The sequence below is a fragment of the Pan troglodytes genome, chromosome 19 (assembly GCF_028858775.2).
Source record: "Pan troglodytes isolate AG18354 chromosome 19, NHGRI_mPanTro3-v2.0_pri, whole genome shotgun sequence".
Lineage (NCBI taxonomy): Eukaryota > Metazoa > Chordata > Mammalia > Primates > Hominidae > Pan > Pan troglodytes.
Window position 1 is genome coordinate 70,078,490 of NC_072417.2, and position 17,815 is coordinate 70,096,304.

The 17,815-nt window shown below is 42.7% G+C and overlaps 1 protein-coding gene and 1 long non-coding RNA gene across 2 annotated transcripts in view; one reads left to right on the forward strand and one right to left on the reverse strand.

Annotated features, from left to right (window-relative positions):
• Positions 1 to 3,931, reverse strand: part of COIL (coilin) — a 22,920-nt gene extending 18,989 nt beyond the window's left edge. Inside the window, exon 1 of the mRNA XM_511900.9 lies at positions 3,592 to 3,931. Coding sequence (XP_511900.3) covers positions 3,592 to 3,836 — 245 coding nt within the window. The 5' untranslated portion in view covers positions 3,837 to 3,931. The remainder of the gene's footprint in view (positions 1 to 3,591) is intronic.
• On the forward strand, positions 3,569 to 16,256 carry LOC112206021 (uncharacterized). Its single transcript, XR_002940142.2, has 4 exons — positions 3,569 to 4,229; positions 9,197 to 9,466; positions 14,100 to 14,246; positions 14,948 to 16,256. It is a non-coding gene; the product is annotated as an uncharacterized LOC112206021 (long non-coding RNA).
• The last annotated feature ends 1,559 nt before the right edge of the window (positions 16,257 to 17,815 follow it).

Genomic DNA, 17,815 nt, shown 5'->3' on the forward strand with positions numbered 1-17,815 from the left:
CGAGGCTGTATAAGCCAAGGTTGCGCCACCGCACTCCAGCCTGGGCAATGGAGTGAGACCCTGTCTCAAAAAATAAGGGAGTCTCTCTGAATCTACTGTAATTCTGAGGGCTGCACGATTAAAAAAAATTTTTTTAATTAATTTAAAAAAATTAAAAACCGCCAGACACAGTCACTCACTCCTGTAATCCCAGCACTTTGGGAAGCTGAGGAGGGCAAATCACTTGAGGTCACAAGTTCGAGACCAGCCTGGCCAACATGGTGAAACCCCATCTCTACTAAAAATACAAAAAAATTAGCCTGGCATGGTGGCGGGTGCCTGTAATCCTAGCTACTCGGGAGGCTGAGGCAGAAGAATCGCTTGAACCTGGGAGGCAGATGTTGCAGTGAGCCAAGATCGTGCCACTGCACTCCAGCCTGGGCAGCAGAGTGAGACTCTGTCTCAAGAAAAATAAATAAATAAATTAATTAATTAAAATAAAATAAAAAAACCAAATCTGCCAACACCCTGATCTTGGACTTGTAGTCTCCAAAAGAGTAAGAAATAAATTTCCATTTTTTAAGCCATACAGTCTGTGGTATTTTGTTATAGCAGCCCCAGCAAACTAACACAGGGGGCTCCAAGCCAAAAGAAGCACCTCCTCCTCCTCCCAGGACAGTTAGAGACCACCTTTAGGAACTCGCTGTCAGAAACCTGGGGGCAGATGAAGCCAGATTCCTGGGGCTTAAGAGAATGGGCTATGAGGAAACAGCAGTGGAACACAAGTGTGTGGTGCATCAAAAGCCTCAAAGGCTGTTTCTCAGGATTCCCACAACCTAGTTCCACTTTTCTTCATTAGCCTTCTCAGTACTGCCAATGATCCCAACAGAATGCTTTGGCTGGTCAGACTCATCTTTTTACCAAGTCCAGCCAGCTTTTGTCTCTATAACTGTGCTTTGATCATCCAACATTTCCCACCCATTCTTCAAGGTACTGCTCAATTCCCTAACCATTTTGTTCCATGCTGATCTCCCTTTTCTCAACCAGCTTCTGCACTTACATATAACTTGGTCTAACTATTCAGTCTAATTGTCTGTATCACAGAAGGTAATATACAAAAGCATGAGACTCATTATTTGGGTCCCAGTCCAACAATATTGGGTACTTTGAGAATAGAGACTATGTGTTCTTCCGTAGCTCTGAAGAAAAGTGAATTTGCCAGGGAAAAACAATGATTGTGGGCATAAAACAACAAAAACAAAGGCGAACTTTCCAGATTCATCTTTTTCTACGGTCTGCCCATTTGCCACTGAAGCCACTAGAGAGGTATTTTTTGCCACATGCAGCTGTGCATTTGAAGCATTTAGGAAAGATTTGCCTGTCATCGTGTTGTAATTATTACTTATAACAGTTTTCATGGTTTGTTTTTGTCATTGTTAACTTCATTATGAAGAATGTAATGCCCAGATGATTCATTAAAGTATAATTATAGTTAGCTAGCACAAGTTATTAACTCATTAGGCAAGAGACAGTTCAGAAAGTAAACTTAATAGGATGGGACACAATCCTTAGAATTGTAACATTTAAATAATCCTTGAATTGCAGAGAGAATAGAGACCTATTTCACAGTCAATAAAAAGGGGGAAAAAAACTCTTTGAAATTTGGATTATTTCAAATTGTCATTTGAAACAGTTGAACATTATTCAATAAATCATAATATCCTGATTTAAAGATGCAGTTACTGTTCCAAATTAAAATCCCTGATGTTCTGAAGAAATCTTACGGAATCTGACATGCTTGAGGGTAAGGAATATTCAACGACAAAGGGCAGCAAGAGAAAATAGCCTGGTTCACAACTCTGTAATTAATTCACTGTAGCTGAAGCTTAAAGGGGGTGGGGGGAAGGAAGGCTGGCACAGTGGCTTACGCCTGTAATCCCAGTGCTTTGGGAGGCTGAGGTGAGAGGACAGCTTGAGCCCAGGGATTCGAGACCAGCCTGGGTAACATAGCGAAACCCTGTCTCTACAACAAATACAAAAATTAGCCAGGCGTGGTTGCCTGGCCTGAAGTCCCAACTACTCGGGAGGCTGAGGTGGGAGGATTGCCTGTGCCCAGGAAGTCAAGGTTACAGCAAGCTATGATCGTACCACTGCACTCCAGCCTGGGCATGGGAAACTCAGTCTCTTTATTTAAAAAAGAAAAAAAAAAAGTCTGAATAAATCAGTCCAAGATATGAATCCAAACTGGAATGATCAGATACCATCATCTTACTGTGGCAACTCAACCACATTTCAGCAATTCACACTACAATTGCTCCTGGATACTCATCTCATTATCATTTTTTTAACTTCCAAAAGCATATTTAAGATTATTTTGTGTTTCCCAATTTACAGCCCAAAAGGACTCAAGACACTTATTTGAGAGAATCCCAAAATGTCTGGGTGAGACACAAAATGATACGCCACCAGAAGTCTCAGGGGACACTGGGCACGTGAGAACTAAGGCTGGACAACAGCAGGTTATGAAGAAAACGCAACGATTCCCCTTTGTCAGCTTCCTGCATCTGACCCTGAAGGCCGCCATGGGTAAGGCCGGGTCTCCCGCACATCTGCACCATGGGCACGGAACAGAGTCGCACAGTGCCTAGCTAAGCGCGGATGTGCTAAATCGAGGCTGAAAAAAAGCCTGGCCCTGCCCTTAGGCATCAGGGATTTTCCAAGTTTGATTCTCCTGTCATCAGAAGCATCCCGGGAAGGATGCTCGTTACACTGCAGATTCCAGCCAGGCGCGGAGGCTCACGCCTGTAATCCCAGCACTTTGGGAAGCCGGGAGGATCACTTAACGTCAGGAGTTCAAGACCAGCCTGGCCAACACGGTGAAACCCTGTCTCTACTAAAAATACAAACAAACAAACAAAAAATTAGCCGGGCATGGTGGCGCCCGCCTGTAAGCCCAGCTACTCGGGAGGCTGAGGTGGGAGGATCGATTGAACCCGGGAGGTGGAGGCTGCAGTGAGCTGAGATCGCGCCACTGCACTCCAGCCTGGGTGACTCAGTCTCAAAAATAAAAATAATAGGGGCAGGGTGCGGTGGCTCACGCCTGCAATCCCAGCACTTTGAGAGGCCGATGCAAGCGGATCAACTGAGGTCAGGAGTTCGAGACCACCTTGACCAATATGGTGAAACCCCATCTCTACCAAAAATACAAAAATTAGCCGGGCGTGGTGGCGGACGCCTGTAGTCCCAGCTACTCGAGAGGCTGAGGCAGGAAAATTGCTTGAACCCGGGAGGTGGAGGTTGCAGTGAACCGAGATCGCGCCACTGTACTCCAGCCTGGGCGACAAAGCAGGACTCCGTCTCAAAAAAAAATAAATAAATAATAAAAAATAATAATAAAATGCAGATTCCTGAGCCCCAAAGTTGACTACACCAATCAGGATCTCCGGGGTTCGCGAACGTGCATTTTTACAGCCCTACCCCGCTCCAACCCTCGTCCCCTTCCCCATCCCCCATCCCCTCCACTACCAGGTCTAGCGGCCTCAGGCCCGGGCGTGCGCAGGCGCGTCCCCCGCCCGCCGCCCACCCGGCCGTCCCGCTCCCTGCGCCGCGCACCTGAGGCAGTCGTTGTCTCTCACGACGCGCGCGCTCTCGGCGGGGGGCAAGAGCCCCCCCTCCAGGTAGAGGCCTAGGAAGGCCCCAGAACTGAAGCCGAAGCGCTGGCGGATGAGACTAATGAGATCTGTGACGACTCGGCATCTGTTCAAGTCGACCAGAAGCCAGAAGGCCGTACAGTGCGGGGTAGCTGGCGGCGGGTAATCAAATTGAAGCCGTAGCCTAACCGTCTCGGAAGCTGCCATCTTGCTCGGTGCTCAACGGAAGCCGAGAGATACCACGGGGCCACCGAGAGGCGTGCTCGGGCGGCTCGCCCCCGCCGGAGCCTTTGGCGTGTGCCACCTAGTGGTGAAACCTGGCTACTACAGGCTGCGTCTAGGCGAGAACTCGGAGCGTGGTTGATTTCATTCAATTTTGTTCACGGCAGGGCTGAGGAAGGGAATAAGTGAAATGCCTTTATTACATTTCTACTGGGCGCTATGTAGGGTCTCCTAATTAAGGCAACTCTCTGGATAAATAACATTTCTCCTCAGCAGTAGTCTTCTAAGATATTTGCTCATCGACGTGAAAGATTTTTATAAAACAATCCTAACACATTTCGCTGACAAAATTTTTCATCATGATGAGTTGAAAAAGATGTAAGTCCTAGTGTGTTCTCAATGTTGAAATTTTGAAATAACACTGTTAATCATTCTTCCAAATGTATCCAGTGGAATATAAATACCTTAGCCTTTTAATACCCACCACCAAACAAAAATGTCCTTGCATTTCTCACCAGATAAATAAATCAGTATTTACATTATTTCTTCTATTTTTTGAACTAGAATTTACATTTCTCCACATAATATATATTAACTCCTTTAATTTTCATGACAAAAGTTAGGAATTATGAACTGTTTTCCTCATTTAGAGGATTTTAAAAAAACAAGGCTCAGAGAGTTTAAGAAGTAACTAGAGGCCAGGAGCAGTGGCTGACGCCTGTAATCCCAGCACTTTGAGAGGCCAAGGTGGGCGGATCACTTGAGACCAGGAGTCTGAGACCACCCTGGCCAAAATGGTGAAACCCCAACTCTACTAAAAATATAAAGATTAGCTGGGTGTGGTGGCATGTGCCTATAATTCCAGCTACTCGGGAGACTGAGGCAGTAGAATCGCTTGAACCCAAGAGGTGGAGGTTGCAGTGAGTCAGGATCGTGCCACTGCACTCCAGCCTGGGCAATAGAGCAAGATTCTGTCTTAAAAAAAAAAAAGGAGTAACTTCCCCAAGTTCACTAGACTAGTTAAGTTGTAGATACCAGGGAGTCAGTAGATGAATTGAAAACAAAATTTTTTAACTGAAAGTAAGGGTTTTTTGGATTTTCTTTTTTTAGAGTCTTGCTCTGTCACCTAGGCTGGAGTGCCGTGGTGCACTCTGCCTCCCGGGTTCAAGTGACTTCCCATCTCAGCCTTCCTAGTAGCTGGAACCACAGGTGTGAGCCACCAAGCCCAGCTAATTTTTGTATTTTTTGTAGAGATAGGGTTTTTCCATGGTGGCCAGGCTGGTCTCGAATTCCTGAATTCAAGCAATCTGCCTGCCTTGGCCTCCCAAAGTGGTGGGATTACAGGCGTGAGCCACCACCTCCGACTAAAATCAAGTTTATTAGAGAATTAAAGGAATAAAAGAATGACTACTCTGTAGACAGAGCAGCGAGCCCATACTATAAGTATACTCAGTCAAGTATACTTACAGTTACTTCTTGACTGTATGCTAAACAAAGGATGGATTATTCATGAGTTTTCTGTATCCCGAGGAAAGGGGCAGGGATTTCCCTCAGAACTGAGGGTTACTCCCCTTTTACACCATACAGGATAACTTTCGGGCATTTCCAGCTGGGCGCAGTGGCTCACCCCTGTAATCCCAGTTTCTCCACATCCTGACTACCATTTGGCATTGTCACTATTTTTTAGTCATTTCTGGTAGATGTGTTGTGGTATGTTGTGGTTTTATTTATTTGTTTGTTTGTTTTGAGGCTGGGTCTCATTCTGTCTCCAATGCTGAAGTGCAGTGGCGTGATCACAAGGCTTACTGCAGCCTTCACCTCTGAAGCTCAAATGAACCTCCCACTTCAGCCTCCTGAGTGGCTGGGACTACAGGCATGCACTGCCATGCCCTGCTAAATTTTGTAATCTTTGTAGAGACGGAGTTTTGCCACATTGCCCAGACTGGTCTCAAACTCTTGGGCTCAAGCTATCCTCCCACCTCAGCCTCCCAAAATACTGGGATTACAGGCATGAGCCACCATGCCCAGCCTCTTGTGGTTTTAATTTGTATTTTCTAATGGCTAATAATGTTGAACATTTTTCCTGTGTTTATGTGCTTCTTCAGTGAAATTCTCTTCAAGTCTTTTACATCTACTCTTATTAGATTGTTAAATTTTGAGAGTTCTTTATGTATTCTAGATAGTAGTACTGAGGCAGGAAAATAGGATCTGGAGGCAGGGAACATAAGGCCAATTCACACTTCAGCTGTGACAGGAAATATCCTCTTCATTTACATAGGGCATACGAGGAGTAAATGACTTTCTAACTTTACCTCATCCTCTCCATTTACATAGGACATACACCAAGAAACCAGTGGAAACCTCTGGAGGGTATTTAAGCCCCCAAAAATTCTGTAACAGGGCCCTTGAGCCCCTATGCTCGGGCCTGCTCCCACCCTGTGGAGCGTACTTTCATTTTCAGTAAATCTCTGTTTTTGTTGCTTCATTCTTTCCTTGCTTTGTTTGTGCGTTTTGTCCAATTCTCTGTTCAAGATGCCAAGAACACCCTCCACCAGTAACAGTACTTTGTCAGATATGTGGGTTGCGGATTATTTTCTTTGACTCTGGAGCTTTTTTTTTTTAATCATTCTCTTAATAGGGCCTATCACAGACCAAAAGTTCTAAATTGTGATGAAGTCTGGTCGATCAATTTTTTCTTCACTGCTACCTCTGCCTCCCAGGTTCAAGTGATTCTCCTGCCTCAGCTGCCCAAGTAGCTGGGGACTACAGGCACCCGCCACCACGCCTGGCTAATTTTTGTATTTTTAGTAGAGATAGGGTTTTACCATGTTGGTCAGGCTGGTCTTGAACTCCTGACCTCAGGTGATCTGCCCACCTCGGCCTCCCAAAGAGCTGGGATTACAGGCGGGAGCCTCTGTGCCCAGCCTGTTTGTTTTTTGTTCTGTTGTCCAGGCTGGAGTGCAGTGGCAAGATCATAGCTCACTGCAGCCCCTACTTTCTGGGCTCAAGCAATCCTCCCAGCTCAGCCTCCCAAAGCAGTGGAATTACTTGTGTGAGCCATAGCCTGAGTTAATTTTTGTGTAAGAGTTATATCAGCGTTCATTTTTGTTTGTTTGTTTGCTTGCCTCTTGATGTCCAATTGCTCCAGTACTATTTGTTAATAACGCTATATTTCCTCCATTTTGAATCTTTTGAATGTTTGTCAGAAATCAGTTGGGCATATTTGTGTACATCTATTTCTGGATTCTCTGTTCTGTTTCATTGATCTATATGTCTTTCCCTCCACCAACACCACACAGTCTTTTTTCTTTTCTTCTTTTCTTTTTTTATTGAGAGGGAGTCTCACTCTGTTGCCCAGTCTGGAGTGCAGTGGCGTGATCTTGGCTAACTGCAACCTCTGCCTCCCAGGTTCAAGCAGTTCTCCTGCCTCGGCCTCCCGAGTAGCTGGGACTATAGGTGTGCACCACCACGCTAGACTAGTTTTTGCATTTTTAGTAGATACAGGGTTTCATAGGTGCACACCACCATGCCAGGTTAATTTTTGCATTTTTAGTAGATATAGGGTTTCACCATGTTGGCCAGGCTGGTCTGGAACTCTTGACCCCAAGTGATCCACCCGGCCTCCCAAAGTGCTGGGATTATGGGCTTAAGCCACCGCGCCTGGCCCTTGTTTTCTTTTAGAGACAGATTGCGCCCACAGTGCAGAGCAGTGGTGTGATCATAGCTCACTGTAGCCTCAGACTCCTGGGCTCAAGTGACCCTCCCAGTTCAGCTTTTCAAGTAGCTAGGACTACCATGTCCATTAATTTTTAATTTTTTTGTAGAGATAGTGTCGGACTATGTCTTCCAGACTGATCTCAAACTCCTGGCAGGTGCTACCACGCCTGGCTAATTTTTTGTATCTTTAGTAGAGACGGGGTTTCACCATGTTGGCCAGGCTGGTCTTGAACTCCTGACCTCAAGTGATCCGCCTGCCTTGGCCTCCCAAACTGCTGAGATTACAGGCGTGAGCCACTGCGCCGGGTCTCACTCACTTTATTTATGCTTTGCCCTAATTGCTTTAGCTATTCTACTTCTTTTTCCTTTTCTTATAAATTTTAAAATAATCTTGTTTGTGTATATCTCCAAAAAATCTTGCTGCGATATTGGTAGAAATTGTGCTACACCTATATATTAATTTGGTATGAATTGACATCTTTAGGATGTTGAGTCTAAATCCATGAACACATTATGTCTTTCCATTTATTCAGCTTTCTGATTTCGTTCATCAGCGTTGTGTGGTTTTAAGCATACAAATCCCATACAGGTGTTGTTAGATGTCTGGACTCCAAGTGCCAGTTCCTTCCTGGTGTTCAGCCACTGCGTTGATCCTCCACAGGGGCCTGCCATGCACTGCTCTGATGAGGCATTCCACCAGGGCAATTGCCTACCAGGGACTGCTCTCAGGATCCATGTCACTCAAGCTGGCTGGAGTCCCCTGCAGGGATGCTCCACAGGGCAGGCCTAAGCTACCTAAGGGACTGCCTCGATTGTCCGTTAATCACCTCGCTTCCTGGTCAGGGAACCAAGAAATGTAGCAGAACAAGCCGCACACAAAACCCCTCAGACACCGAGTTAAAGAAGGAAGGGCTTTATTTGGCCAGGAGCTTCGGCAAGACTCACGTCTCCAAAAACCGAGTACCCTGAGTGAGCAATTCTTGTCCCTTTTAAGGGCTTACAACACTAAGGGGGTCCACATGAGAGGGTCGTGATTGATTGAGCAAGCAGGGGGTACGTGACTGGGGGCTGCATGCACTGGTAATCATAATGGAACAGAACAGGATAGGGATTTTTCACAGTGCTTTTCCATACAATGTCTGGAATCTATAGATAACATAACCGGTTAGGTCGGGGGTCAATCTTTAACCAGACCCAGGGCTCGGCGCTGGGCTGTCTGCCTGTGGATTTCATTTCTGCCTTTTAGTTTTTACTTTTTTTTTCTTTGGAGGCAGAAATTGGGCATAAGACAGTATGAGGGGTGGTCTCCTCCCTTAAAGGAACTCCCCAAACCTCCATGATTTAGCAGGAGACAAAGAGAAGAGTAATCACCCAGCACCTAGACCCATTTAGATTAAGTAAATTTACTGAAGCTCCAGAGGAAGGTCTTCAGGACTCAGACCTTAATTGTAGATTAAAAGTAGTTAATCACTTGTGTCTTTAGATGAATGCACACTTAACCTGTAGACATATAGCTTAGAAGGTATATAAGCTCCGGAAAACTTTGTAATTTGGAGTTGGTCTGGTGATAACTTCCAGGCCTTGTCCCTGTAATCGGTTGCAGAAATAAAACCTTTCTTTCTCCCCAGTTCACCTGGATCTTGTTATTGGGCCATGAGAAATAGCAGCCCGACCCTCACTCTGGTCTGGGAACAAAATTTGGCCAGCCAGCCAGGAGAGACTGGGATGGTGCTGTGTTCAGCGGCTAGCAGCTTGCAACGAGACAGTCTTCAGGAGGATCCCAGCAGCTGCTGATGAGATTTCCCAAGGACCCTCTTGAAGGCTGTTTCATGCACAAAATTGCACATCTCTTTCACTACTGGGGAAGAATGGAGATCAGGAGTGGATGCACTCAAAGGGTGAGTTAATCGCGAGCCTATTGTTTTCCTGTCTCAACTTGTTAAGCCATTTGTCCAGTACTGCCAAGGGAAACAACAGGGCTCATGCATACACCTGCTTTAAATTTTGGTTGACCAGCTTTTGAGTTGGTTTTGAATCTGTTTTGCCTGAGTGCACTCCCCCTTTTGTTGCCCAAAATTTGTGTCCACTTATTTGTGTATCTGTCTTATACCCTTTGATATCATATAAACATGAAAATGGGAGGTATTGGGTCCATTGCTGCTGAGAGGCCTCTGGGAATGAAAAATTTTTTTTACGAGCTCAATGGCTAAAAGTCACCTTAATTAAAAGCTAGCATTCAAGGTGTGTATATGTATATGCGCATATTGTATTTAAAAGGCCTTCATGGGCTGGGCATGGCAGCTCATGCCTGTAATCCCAGCACTTTGGGAGGCCGAGGCAGGCAAATCACGAGGTCAGGAGTTTGAGACCAGCCTGGCCAACATGGTGAAACCCCATCTCTACTAAAAATACAAAAAAATTAGCTGGGTGTGGTGGCAGGCGTCTGTAATCCCAGCTACTCAGGAGGCTGAGGCAGGAGAATCGCTTGAACCCGGGAGGCAGAGGTTGCAGTGAGCCGAGATTGTGCCACTGCACTCCAGCCCAGGCAACAGTGTGAGACTTTGTCTCAAAAAATAAATAAATAAAAATAAAAGGCCTTCATGTTTTTGTTCTCATGTTTGTTTATTTCTCTCCTAGGACCTTGTCTTTTTGAGCAAAGGTTTTTCTTCTCGGTTGACTGAATTCTGTTTTCTTCATTAATAGCTATTGCAACAGAAGCTACTCCAGGGTTTTTTTCTTATTTTCTTTTTCTGATGGAGAGTCTCTCTGTCACCCAGGCTGGAGTGCAGTGGTGCGATCTCGGCTCACTGCAAGCTCCTCCTCCTGGGTTCACACCATTCTCCTGCTTCAGCCTCCCAAGCAGCTGGGACTACAGGCGCCAGCCATATTTTTTGTACTTTTTAGTAGAGACAGGGTTTCACCATGTTGGCCAGGATGGTCTTGATCTCCTGACCTTGTGATCCACCCGCCTTGGCCTTCCGAAGTGCTGGGATTATAAGAGTGAGCCACCGCGCCTGGCCTACTCTAGGGTTTTTAAGAAAAAGTATAATTTAGACACTTTGTTTGAAAAAATATTTTTTAAGTGCACGGTAAAAGCTGGTCACATGGTCTAGCCTCATAATAAGTCTCCCTTTTGAAAACCCAAGATTAGGTATGGGCTCTGCCCAGAACTCAAAGATCCAGTTAAAAGAGGAAAAACGAGGTCTTATGAATCTGTAAAATGTGCTTCTGTTGGCATGCCTAATGCATCTATATATTTGTGTCTTGTGTACACCATGTTTCACTACTGAAAATATATAAAGGAGTTCTAATTAATTGGCTCAAAGAAAAATAAAAGCGCTTAAATGCTTTAACAGAACAAAGGAAAGACTAGTCAAATGCTTTTTCAAGTTTATGTGACTTAAGTACCATCTTTAATAAATAAGCTAGCTTTAAAAATTATTGGTAAAGTAATATTAGAAATGTCTTAGGAGTTGCCAGTGTACATTTTTGTTTGCATTTATTGATCAAGCAATTTCATACTTATCTCTGCTAAATACTAGAAGGTGTCAAAATTTGGCATAGAGGCTACAAAAGTATGACTCAGCCCAATACAGAATGATCTTTGCTTGTGTAATTTTTAATAAATGAAACATTAATATTGGTTTAATGAAGAAGCTACATCTTGAATTATTTAGTTAAATACCCAAACTTCTAATCTTGTGTTAGGCAGTCTAGTCCACAGACATGAAGGAAGTTTGTTCTGCAAAAGGACTGTTATCATCTTTGTTTCAAAGCTAAACTCTAAACTAAGTTAATGAACAAGAATAGCTTGGAGGTTAGAAGCCAGATGGAGTCAGTTAGGTCAGATCATTTTCACTGTCTCAGTTATAATTTTTTTATTATACTTTAAGTTTTAGGGTACATGTGCACAACGTGCAGGTTAGTTACATATGTATACATGTGCCATGTTGGTGCTCAGTTATAATTTTGCAATGGCAGTTAAATGAAGACTATCACAGTTTTCATGAACAATCTAGGTAAATGATTAAAATAAATAATTAGATAAATGTAATGGGATAAATACTCATAAACAAACTTGTCATAATTTAGAATCTAAAGTTATATTAAACAACAGAGATTTTATTATTTGGTTATTTTCCAGTAAAAATATATTGTAGGAGCTACTCGGAAGGCTTAGGCAGGAGAATGATGTGAACCCGGGAGGCAGAGCTTGTAGTGAGTGGAGATCACGCCACTGCACTCCAGTCTGGGCAACAGAGTGAGACTCTGTCTCAAAAAAAAAAAAAAAAAAAAATATATATATATATATATATATATATGGTGGGAAAACATTCTAAAAATTGTGTCCTTTGTAAAGGGTAACTAATTTTTGTCTAATTCAAAACTTATTTAAAGGTTATATATAAAACAAGGTATTAAAGAAAAGAGAATTTATGTAAGAAAAGATCTTGTATGGTAAATTGTTGCCATAAAGTAAAATAACTGGTTGTTTAAAGAAAGGGCTATTTAGGACAAGTCAGAAAGTTGAGGCATGTCAGAGATTGCCTGTGTAAGTCAAGAAAGAATTTATGAAAGGGAATTTACACAAGAAATGTTGTACAATTTAAAGGTGATTAGACCTCCTAAATACTTTATTTAAAAAATTGCCTCTATGACTCTTAGCTGTAAAACTTGCCTGCTTTACAGCTAGGTATGGCCTAGGACACATGGAGTCAGATGCTGGAATAAATCAGACTTACCTGCACTTCTGTCTAGGTTCTAGGCTCCACACTTAGTAGATAATTAAAATCCCAAACTTAGCAAGGTTTTCACAAAAGTAAAGTTTGCCAAGAGTTAAGAGTGTAACATGTATTTAAGACTGTTAAAGAAACAGTTCACATGCAAGCAGTGTAAGGAAAGTAAAATATACTTTTGGTAAAAAGATTATAACGAGGCATGAGAATGTGGATTTTTGCCTAAATTTAAAGGTTAAAGGATTGTTTTAAGTTGAACAAAATAAAGACGAAGGTTTAAGCAAGTTGTGGAAGGTTGATTGTAAAGGAAATTCTTTGTGTAAACATATTGGCTAAAGTTAAAGGTGTATCATCCAGTGTTTTTGTCAATTGAGCATTAAAATAAAAGCACACTGGGTTTCTCTTAGAGCACTGACCTGCTCTTTAACAAAAATTGTAAAGGCTTTTTTTTTTTTTTTTTTTTTGAGACGTAGTCGCACTCTGTTGCCCAGGCTGGAGATCAATGGTGCGATCTTGGCTCACTGCAAGCTCCACCTCCTGAGTTCACGCCATTCTCCTGCCTCAGCCTCCCAAGTAGCTTGGACTACAGGTGCCTGCCACCATGCCTGGCTAATCTTTTGTATTTTTAGTAAAGGGTTATAAAAGGTCTATAAAAATATTACCTTATGGTCAAACATTAAAATTGGGTAAATATGTCTATAAAGTTTTACTAAGAATTGGGTTTAACATTAATAGTACACTAATGTAAAGGTGTAATTGGCTTATTTGGTATAAAAATTATGCAGGAAGAATTGTCAAATATGAAATGGTGTTTGGCTTTCTTTGGGCTATATTTGTACGAATATGTTATTGGTATGTGTTCCAAAGTTATGGGAGACTCCTATAATTCTAATATATCTTAGTGTACATTATCAATAATAATTATAATTGTTATGTTAAGTTATTGTGTACCACAGAGGTAACAGATTTCCTTGTCAATTGTATCTTTAACTATGGCTACCCTAAAACTTTTTGTCATCCATAAACAATTGTTCTCCTCTTTTGGTCCTCTTTAGAAGGTGGTTTTATAATCAGCTATAAAGCTCTAACAGGTGCTCTTGAATGCAGGTTTCTGATAACTTTGGAGATTGTGACATCAGAACTGAGGAAAAATGTTCAGGACTTTTTTTTTTTTTTCTCTTGAGACAAGGGTCTTGCTCTGTCGCCCAGGCTGGAGTACAGTGGTGTGATCTCAGCTCACTGCAACCTCCACCTCCAGGTTCAAGAAATTCTCCTGCATCAGCCTCCCGAGCAGCTGGGACTACGGGCATGTGCCAAAATGCCTGGTGATTTTTTTGTATTTTTAGTTGAGATGGGATTTCACCATGGTAGCCAGGCTGGTCTCAAACTCCTGACCTCAGGCAATCCGCCCACCTCAGCCTCCCAAAGTGCTGGGATTACAGGTGTGAGCCACCGTGCCAGGCCTCAGGACTCTTGAAGAGCTAAACTGCTCATTAATATCAAGCAAGACAGGAATTAACTGCATTAACTGAACTAATAGGAGACTGAAGTGATCTTTTGACTTTTTGCTTAAAATATTGCTAATTCTTTGTTTTTCAGAGTCAAGGAAACTTTTCTTTTGAACTATTGACAGCTTTTAACAATTTAGTATACTCCCATGAACAAAATTTGAGCATATTTGTTTCTCTCTAGCTGATTTTCTCCAGAATTTGAAAACTATTTGTAAGTATTCTTAATCTATGGCAATATAGTTATTTGGATAAGTGGAATAAAAATCTGGTTTCTTTTGTAACAGGTCACAATTGGAAAAACTGATCATTTTACCAAGGCTTTGACTGGAATGGTGTGCTTTCCTTTAAGAAATCAAACTTGACTTATGGAGCCAACGGAACCCCAAGTTGTCTTGGAACCTCAAGAGGAGAGAAATTCACCCAACACATAGGTATTTGATGGTACAAATCCATGACTGGGCTTGGCTTTAAAGTCTTATCTGAGATTCCTGCTGTGGAACAAAGTTCCATCAAAGCCAGTTTAAAAGGTCTATGTGAAAAATAATTATTCCTGCTGCAGTTTATGCAAATAATCTGGCCAGCTGGTCATAGTGGCTCATGCCAGTAATCTCAGCACTTTGGGAGGCCGAGGTGGGCAGATCACGAGGTCAGGAGATCAAGACCATCCTGCCCAACATGGTGAAACCCCTTCTATACTAAAAATACAAAAATTAGCTGGGTGTGGTAGTACGTGCCCGTAATCCCAGCTACTCGGGAGGCTGAGGCACGAGAATTGCTTGAACCTGGCAGGTGGAGGTTGCAGTGAGCCAAGATTGTGCCACTGCACTACAGCATAGTGACAGACTGAGACTCTGTCTCAAACAAACAAACAAACAAATAATCTGGCCAAGTATAATAAAGCAAATTGGTCCTATCATGATTTGTCTCTAGTAAAAATGGGAAACTGGAGACAGAAAAGTTATGTTTCAAAAACTATAGTACACCTATTGTTAAATTCTAGTCTTGCCTGATGTTTTTCAGTTTTTATTACTTTCTACAGTTTGGATGAAGTTCTAATTTTTCTGGCTACAGGTCTCCAAAATAATGTTTTCAATTTTTTCCTCTTTCGTTTCCTTTTTCTCCATTCTTTCAGTTGGAAATCACTGGAACTTAAGCTGTGCTTACTTAAAGCCCTGTGAACTAAACAACTTAAATTTCAGAAGAAAACAGCAGCAACCTATTTATATGTTGCTGTTGCATACTATTATGCTGTTGCAAACTATTTACATGTGTTGCTGTTGCATACTAGTATGTTTCAACAGGTGCTGCCTCTAAGCCCCGAAGCAGAGAGTGCTACCAAGAACAAATCGACCTCTTCCACTCCAGTGCTGTGTTCGGTGCCCCATAACGACGACCCTCTCTCAGCAGGAAGTAGCCAGAAAGGTTATGATGTCCCATCTCCCTACAATCCTCGTGATAAATAAATATACAAGCATGATAGATATCATGTGCAAATTGACAGTGGAGATTGTGGCAGGCGGATCTCACTAAAGCAGGCTTCTGTAACAACTGTTTCAGTATTGACTGAGTGGTTAAGTTAAATATTAAAAGGCAGTGGCCATTATACAAAGGCTGGGATGGAACAAAAGCCCACCAAGAGTTTTGCGTAGGCCTTTCCTGGGCCTTAAAGCATGACAGAATAATGAAGGAATTCTTCACAGGACCCATTTAGGATTAAACAAGTTTTATCATGAGTCTGAAGAAGCTTTCCAGGCCTCCACAAACAAGTTTATTGGAGGTCTGAAGGAACTCCCTAAACCTCCATGATTTAGCAGGAGACAAGATAAGGGTAACCACCCCAGCACCTGGACCCATTTAGATTAAGTAAATTTACTGATGCTCCGGAGGAAGATCTTCAGGACTCAGACCTTAATTATAGATTAAAAGTAGTTAATCACTTATGTCTTTAGATGAATGCACACTTACACATAGACATATAGCTTAAAAGGTATATAAGCTCTGGAAAATGTTGTAATTTGGAGTTGGTCTGGCAATAACTTCCAGGCCTTCCCCCTGTAACTGGTTACAGAAATAAAAACTCTCTCCCCAATTCATCTGCATCTCATTATTGGGGCACAAGAAATAGCAGCCCAACCCTCAGTTTTGTCCGGGAACACTAGAATTACCAGCGTGAGCCACAGTAGCTTGCCTGTAAATGCTGTTTATCGAGTTGAGGAAGGTCCCCTCAATTCCCATTTTCTGAATTTTTTAAATAATAAATTTAAAAACTGTGTGTTAAACTTGTGATGTTAAATTTTGTCAAGTATTTTTTCTGCATTGATTTATATGATTATATGATTTTTCTTCTTTTTCCTTTTAATGTGGTTGATTGTTTTGATTGTTTTTCAAATAATGAACCATCTATGTTTCCTTACAATAAATTCTATTTGGTTATGGTGAATTAATTCTTTTTATGAAATGCTGAATTCTATTTGCTAATATTTTATTAAGAATGTCTGCACCTACATCAAGTAGAGTTTTATGGATGGAAATTAAAAGAAAAGAAGTTTGGGGCTGAACATGGTGGCCCCTGCTGTAACTGCCCAACGGGTTCACCTTGCCCACTGCCTAGACAGAACCGGTTTATCAAGACAGGGGAATTGCAAAACAAAAAGAGTAATTCATGCAGAGCTGGCTGCGCAGGAGACAGGAGTTTTATTATTACTCAAATCAGTCTCCCTGTGCATTCAAGGACCAGAGTTTTTAAGGATAATTTGGTTGGTGGAGTGCCAGTGAGTCGGGAGCGCTGATTGGTCAGGTTGAAGATGAACTCATAGGGAATCTAAGCTGTCCTCTTGTGCTGAGTCAATTCCTGAGTCGGGGCCACCAGAACAGATGAGCCAGTTTATCGATCTGGGTGATGCCAGCTGATCCATCCAGCGCAGGGTCTGCTGAATATCTCAAGCACTGATCTTAGGTTTAACTATAGTGATGTTATCCCCAGGAGCAATTTGGGAAGGCTCAGAATCCTGCAGCCTCCAGCCGCATTACTCCTAAACCATAATTTCTAATCTTGTGGCTAATTTGTTAGTCCTGCAAAGGCAGTCTAGTCTCCAGGCAAGAAGGGGGTTTGTTTTGGGAAAGGGCTGTTAGTTAGCATTATTAACTAGTTCCCTCAACCATAAACATCTTGTAACCAAGAGTGCCCAACCCCCTGGGAATATAACGCAGCAGATTTGGCTTTTTCTGGCCTTTATTCAAGATGGAGTCACTCTGGTTAGGTTGCCTGACACAAGTGCACAGAGACTGATATGCTCAAAGGGAAGATGATGTGAAGACACATGAGAAGACAGTCACGTAACGCCAAGGTTTACCACAAGCATCTGCACCAAGAATTCGATGGATGGGCCTTTAGGAACTCCCAACCAATTTCCATTAGCCTCCCAAACCCTGCTCAGAATAAACATATAATTTTAAAAACAGTTTTGAGGTTCAGTACCCAGTATCTTTTTTCCAGTCCTATTGCCTCCTTTATAGCCATATTTTATATATATATAATTTTTTTTTTTTTGAGACAGAGTCTCACTCTGTCACCCAGGCTGGAGTGCAGTGGCACGATCTCGGCTCACTGCAACCTCTGCCTCCTGGGTTTAAGCAATTCTCCTGCCTCAGCCTCCCGAGTAGCTGGGACTACAGGCACAAGCCGCCACACCCGGCTAATTTAGTTTCACCATGTTGCCCAGGCTGGTCTGGAACTCCTGAGCTGAGGCAATCCACCCTCCTTGGCCTCCCAAAGTGCTGGGATTACAGGCGCGAGCCACCGCGCCTGGCCCAGTTCTATTATAGTTTTTAGCTGCCCCAAGAGGACAGGTTTACATTGTAGAAATGCAATCCACTTCAAATTGAACCACAAGCATAACTTTTAAAAAATGTTCTGTAGCTGACAGCCTTTGCATAAACTGTGTCAGTGAGAACATTATGTCAGTGGGAGAGATCTGATTTCACCAACCGGCATCTTGCC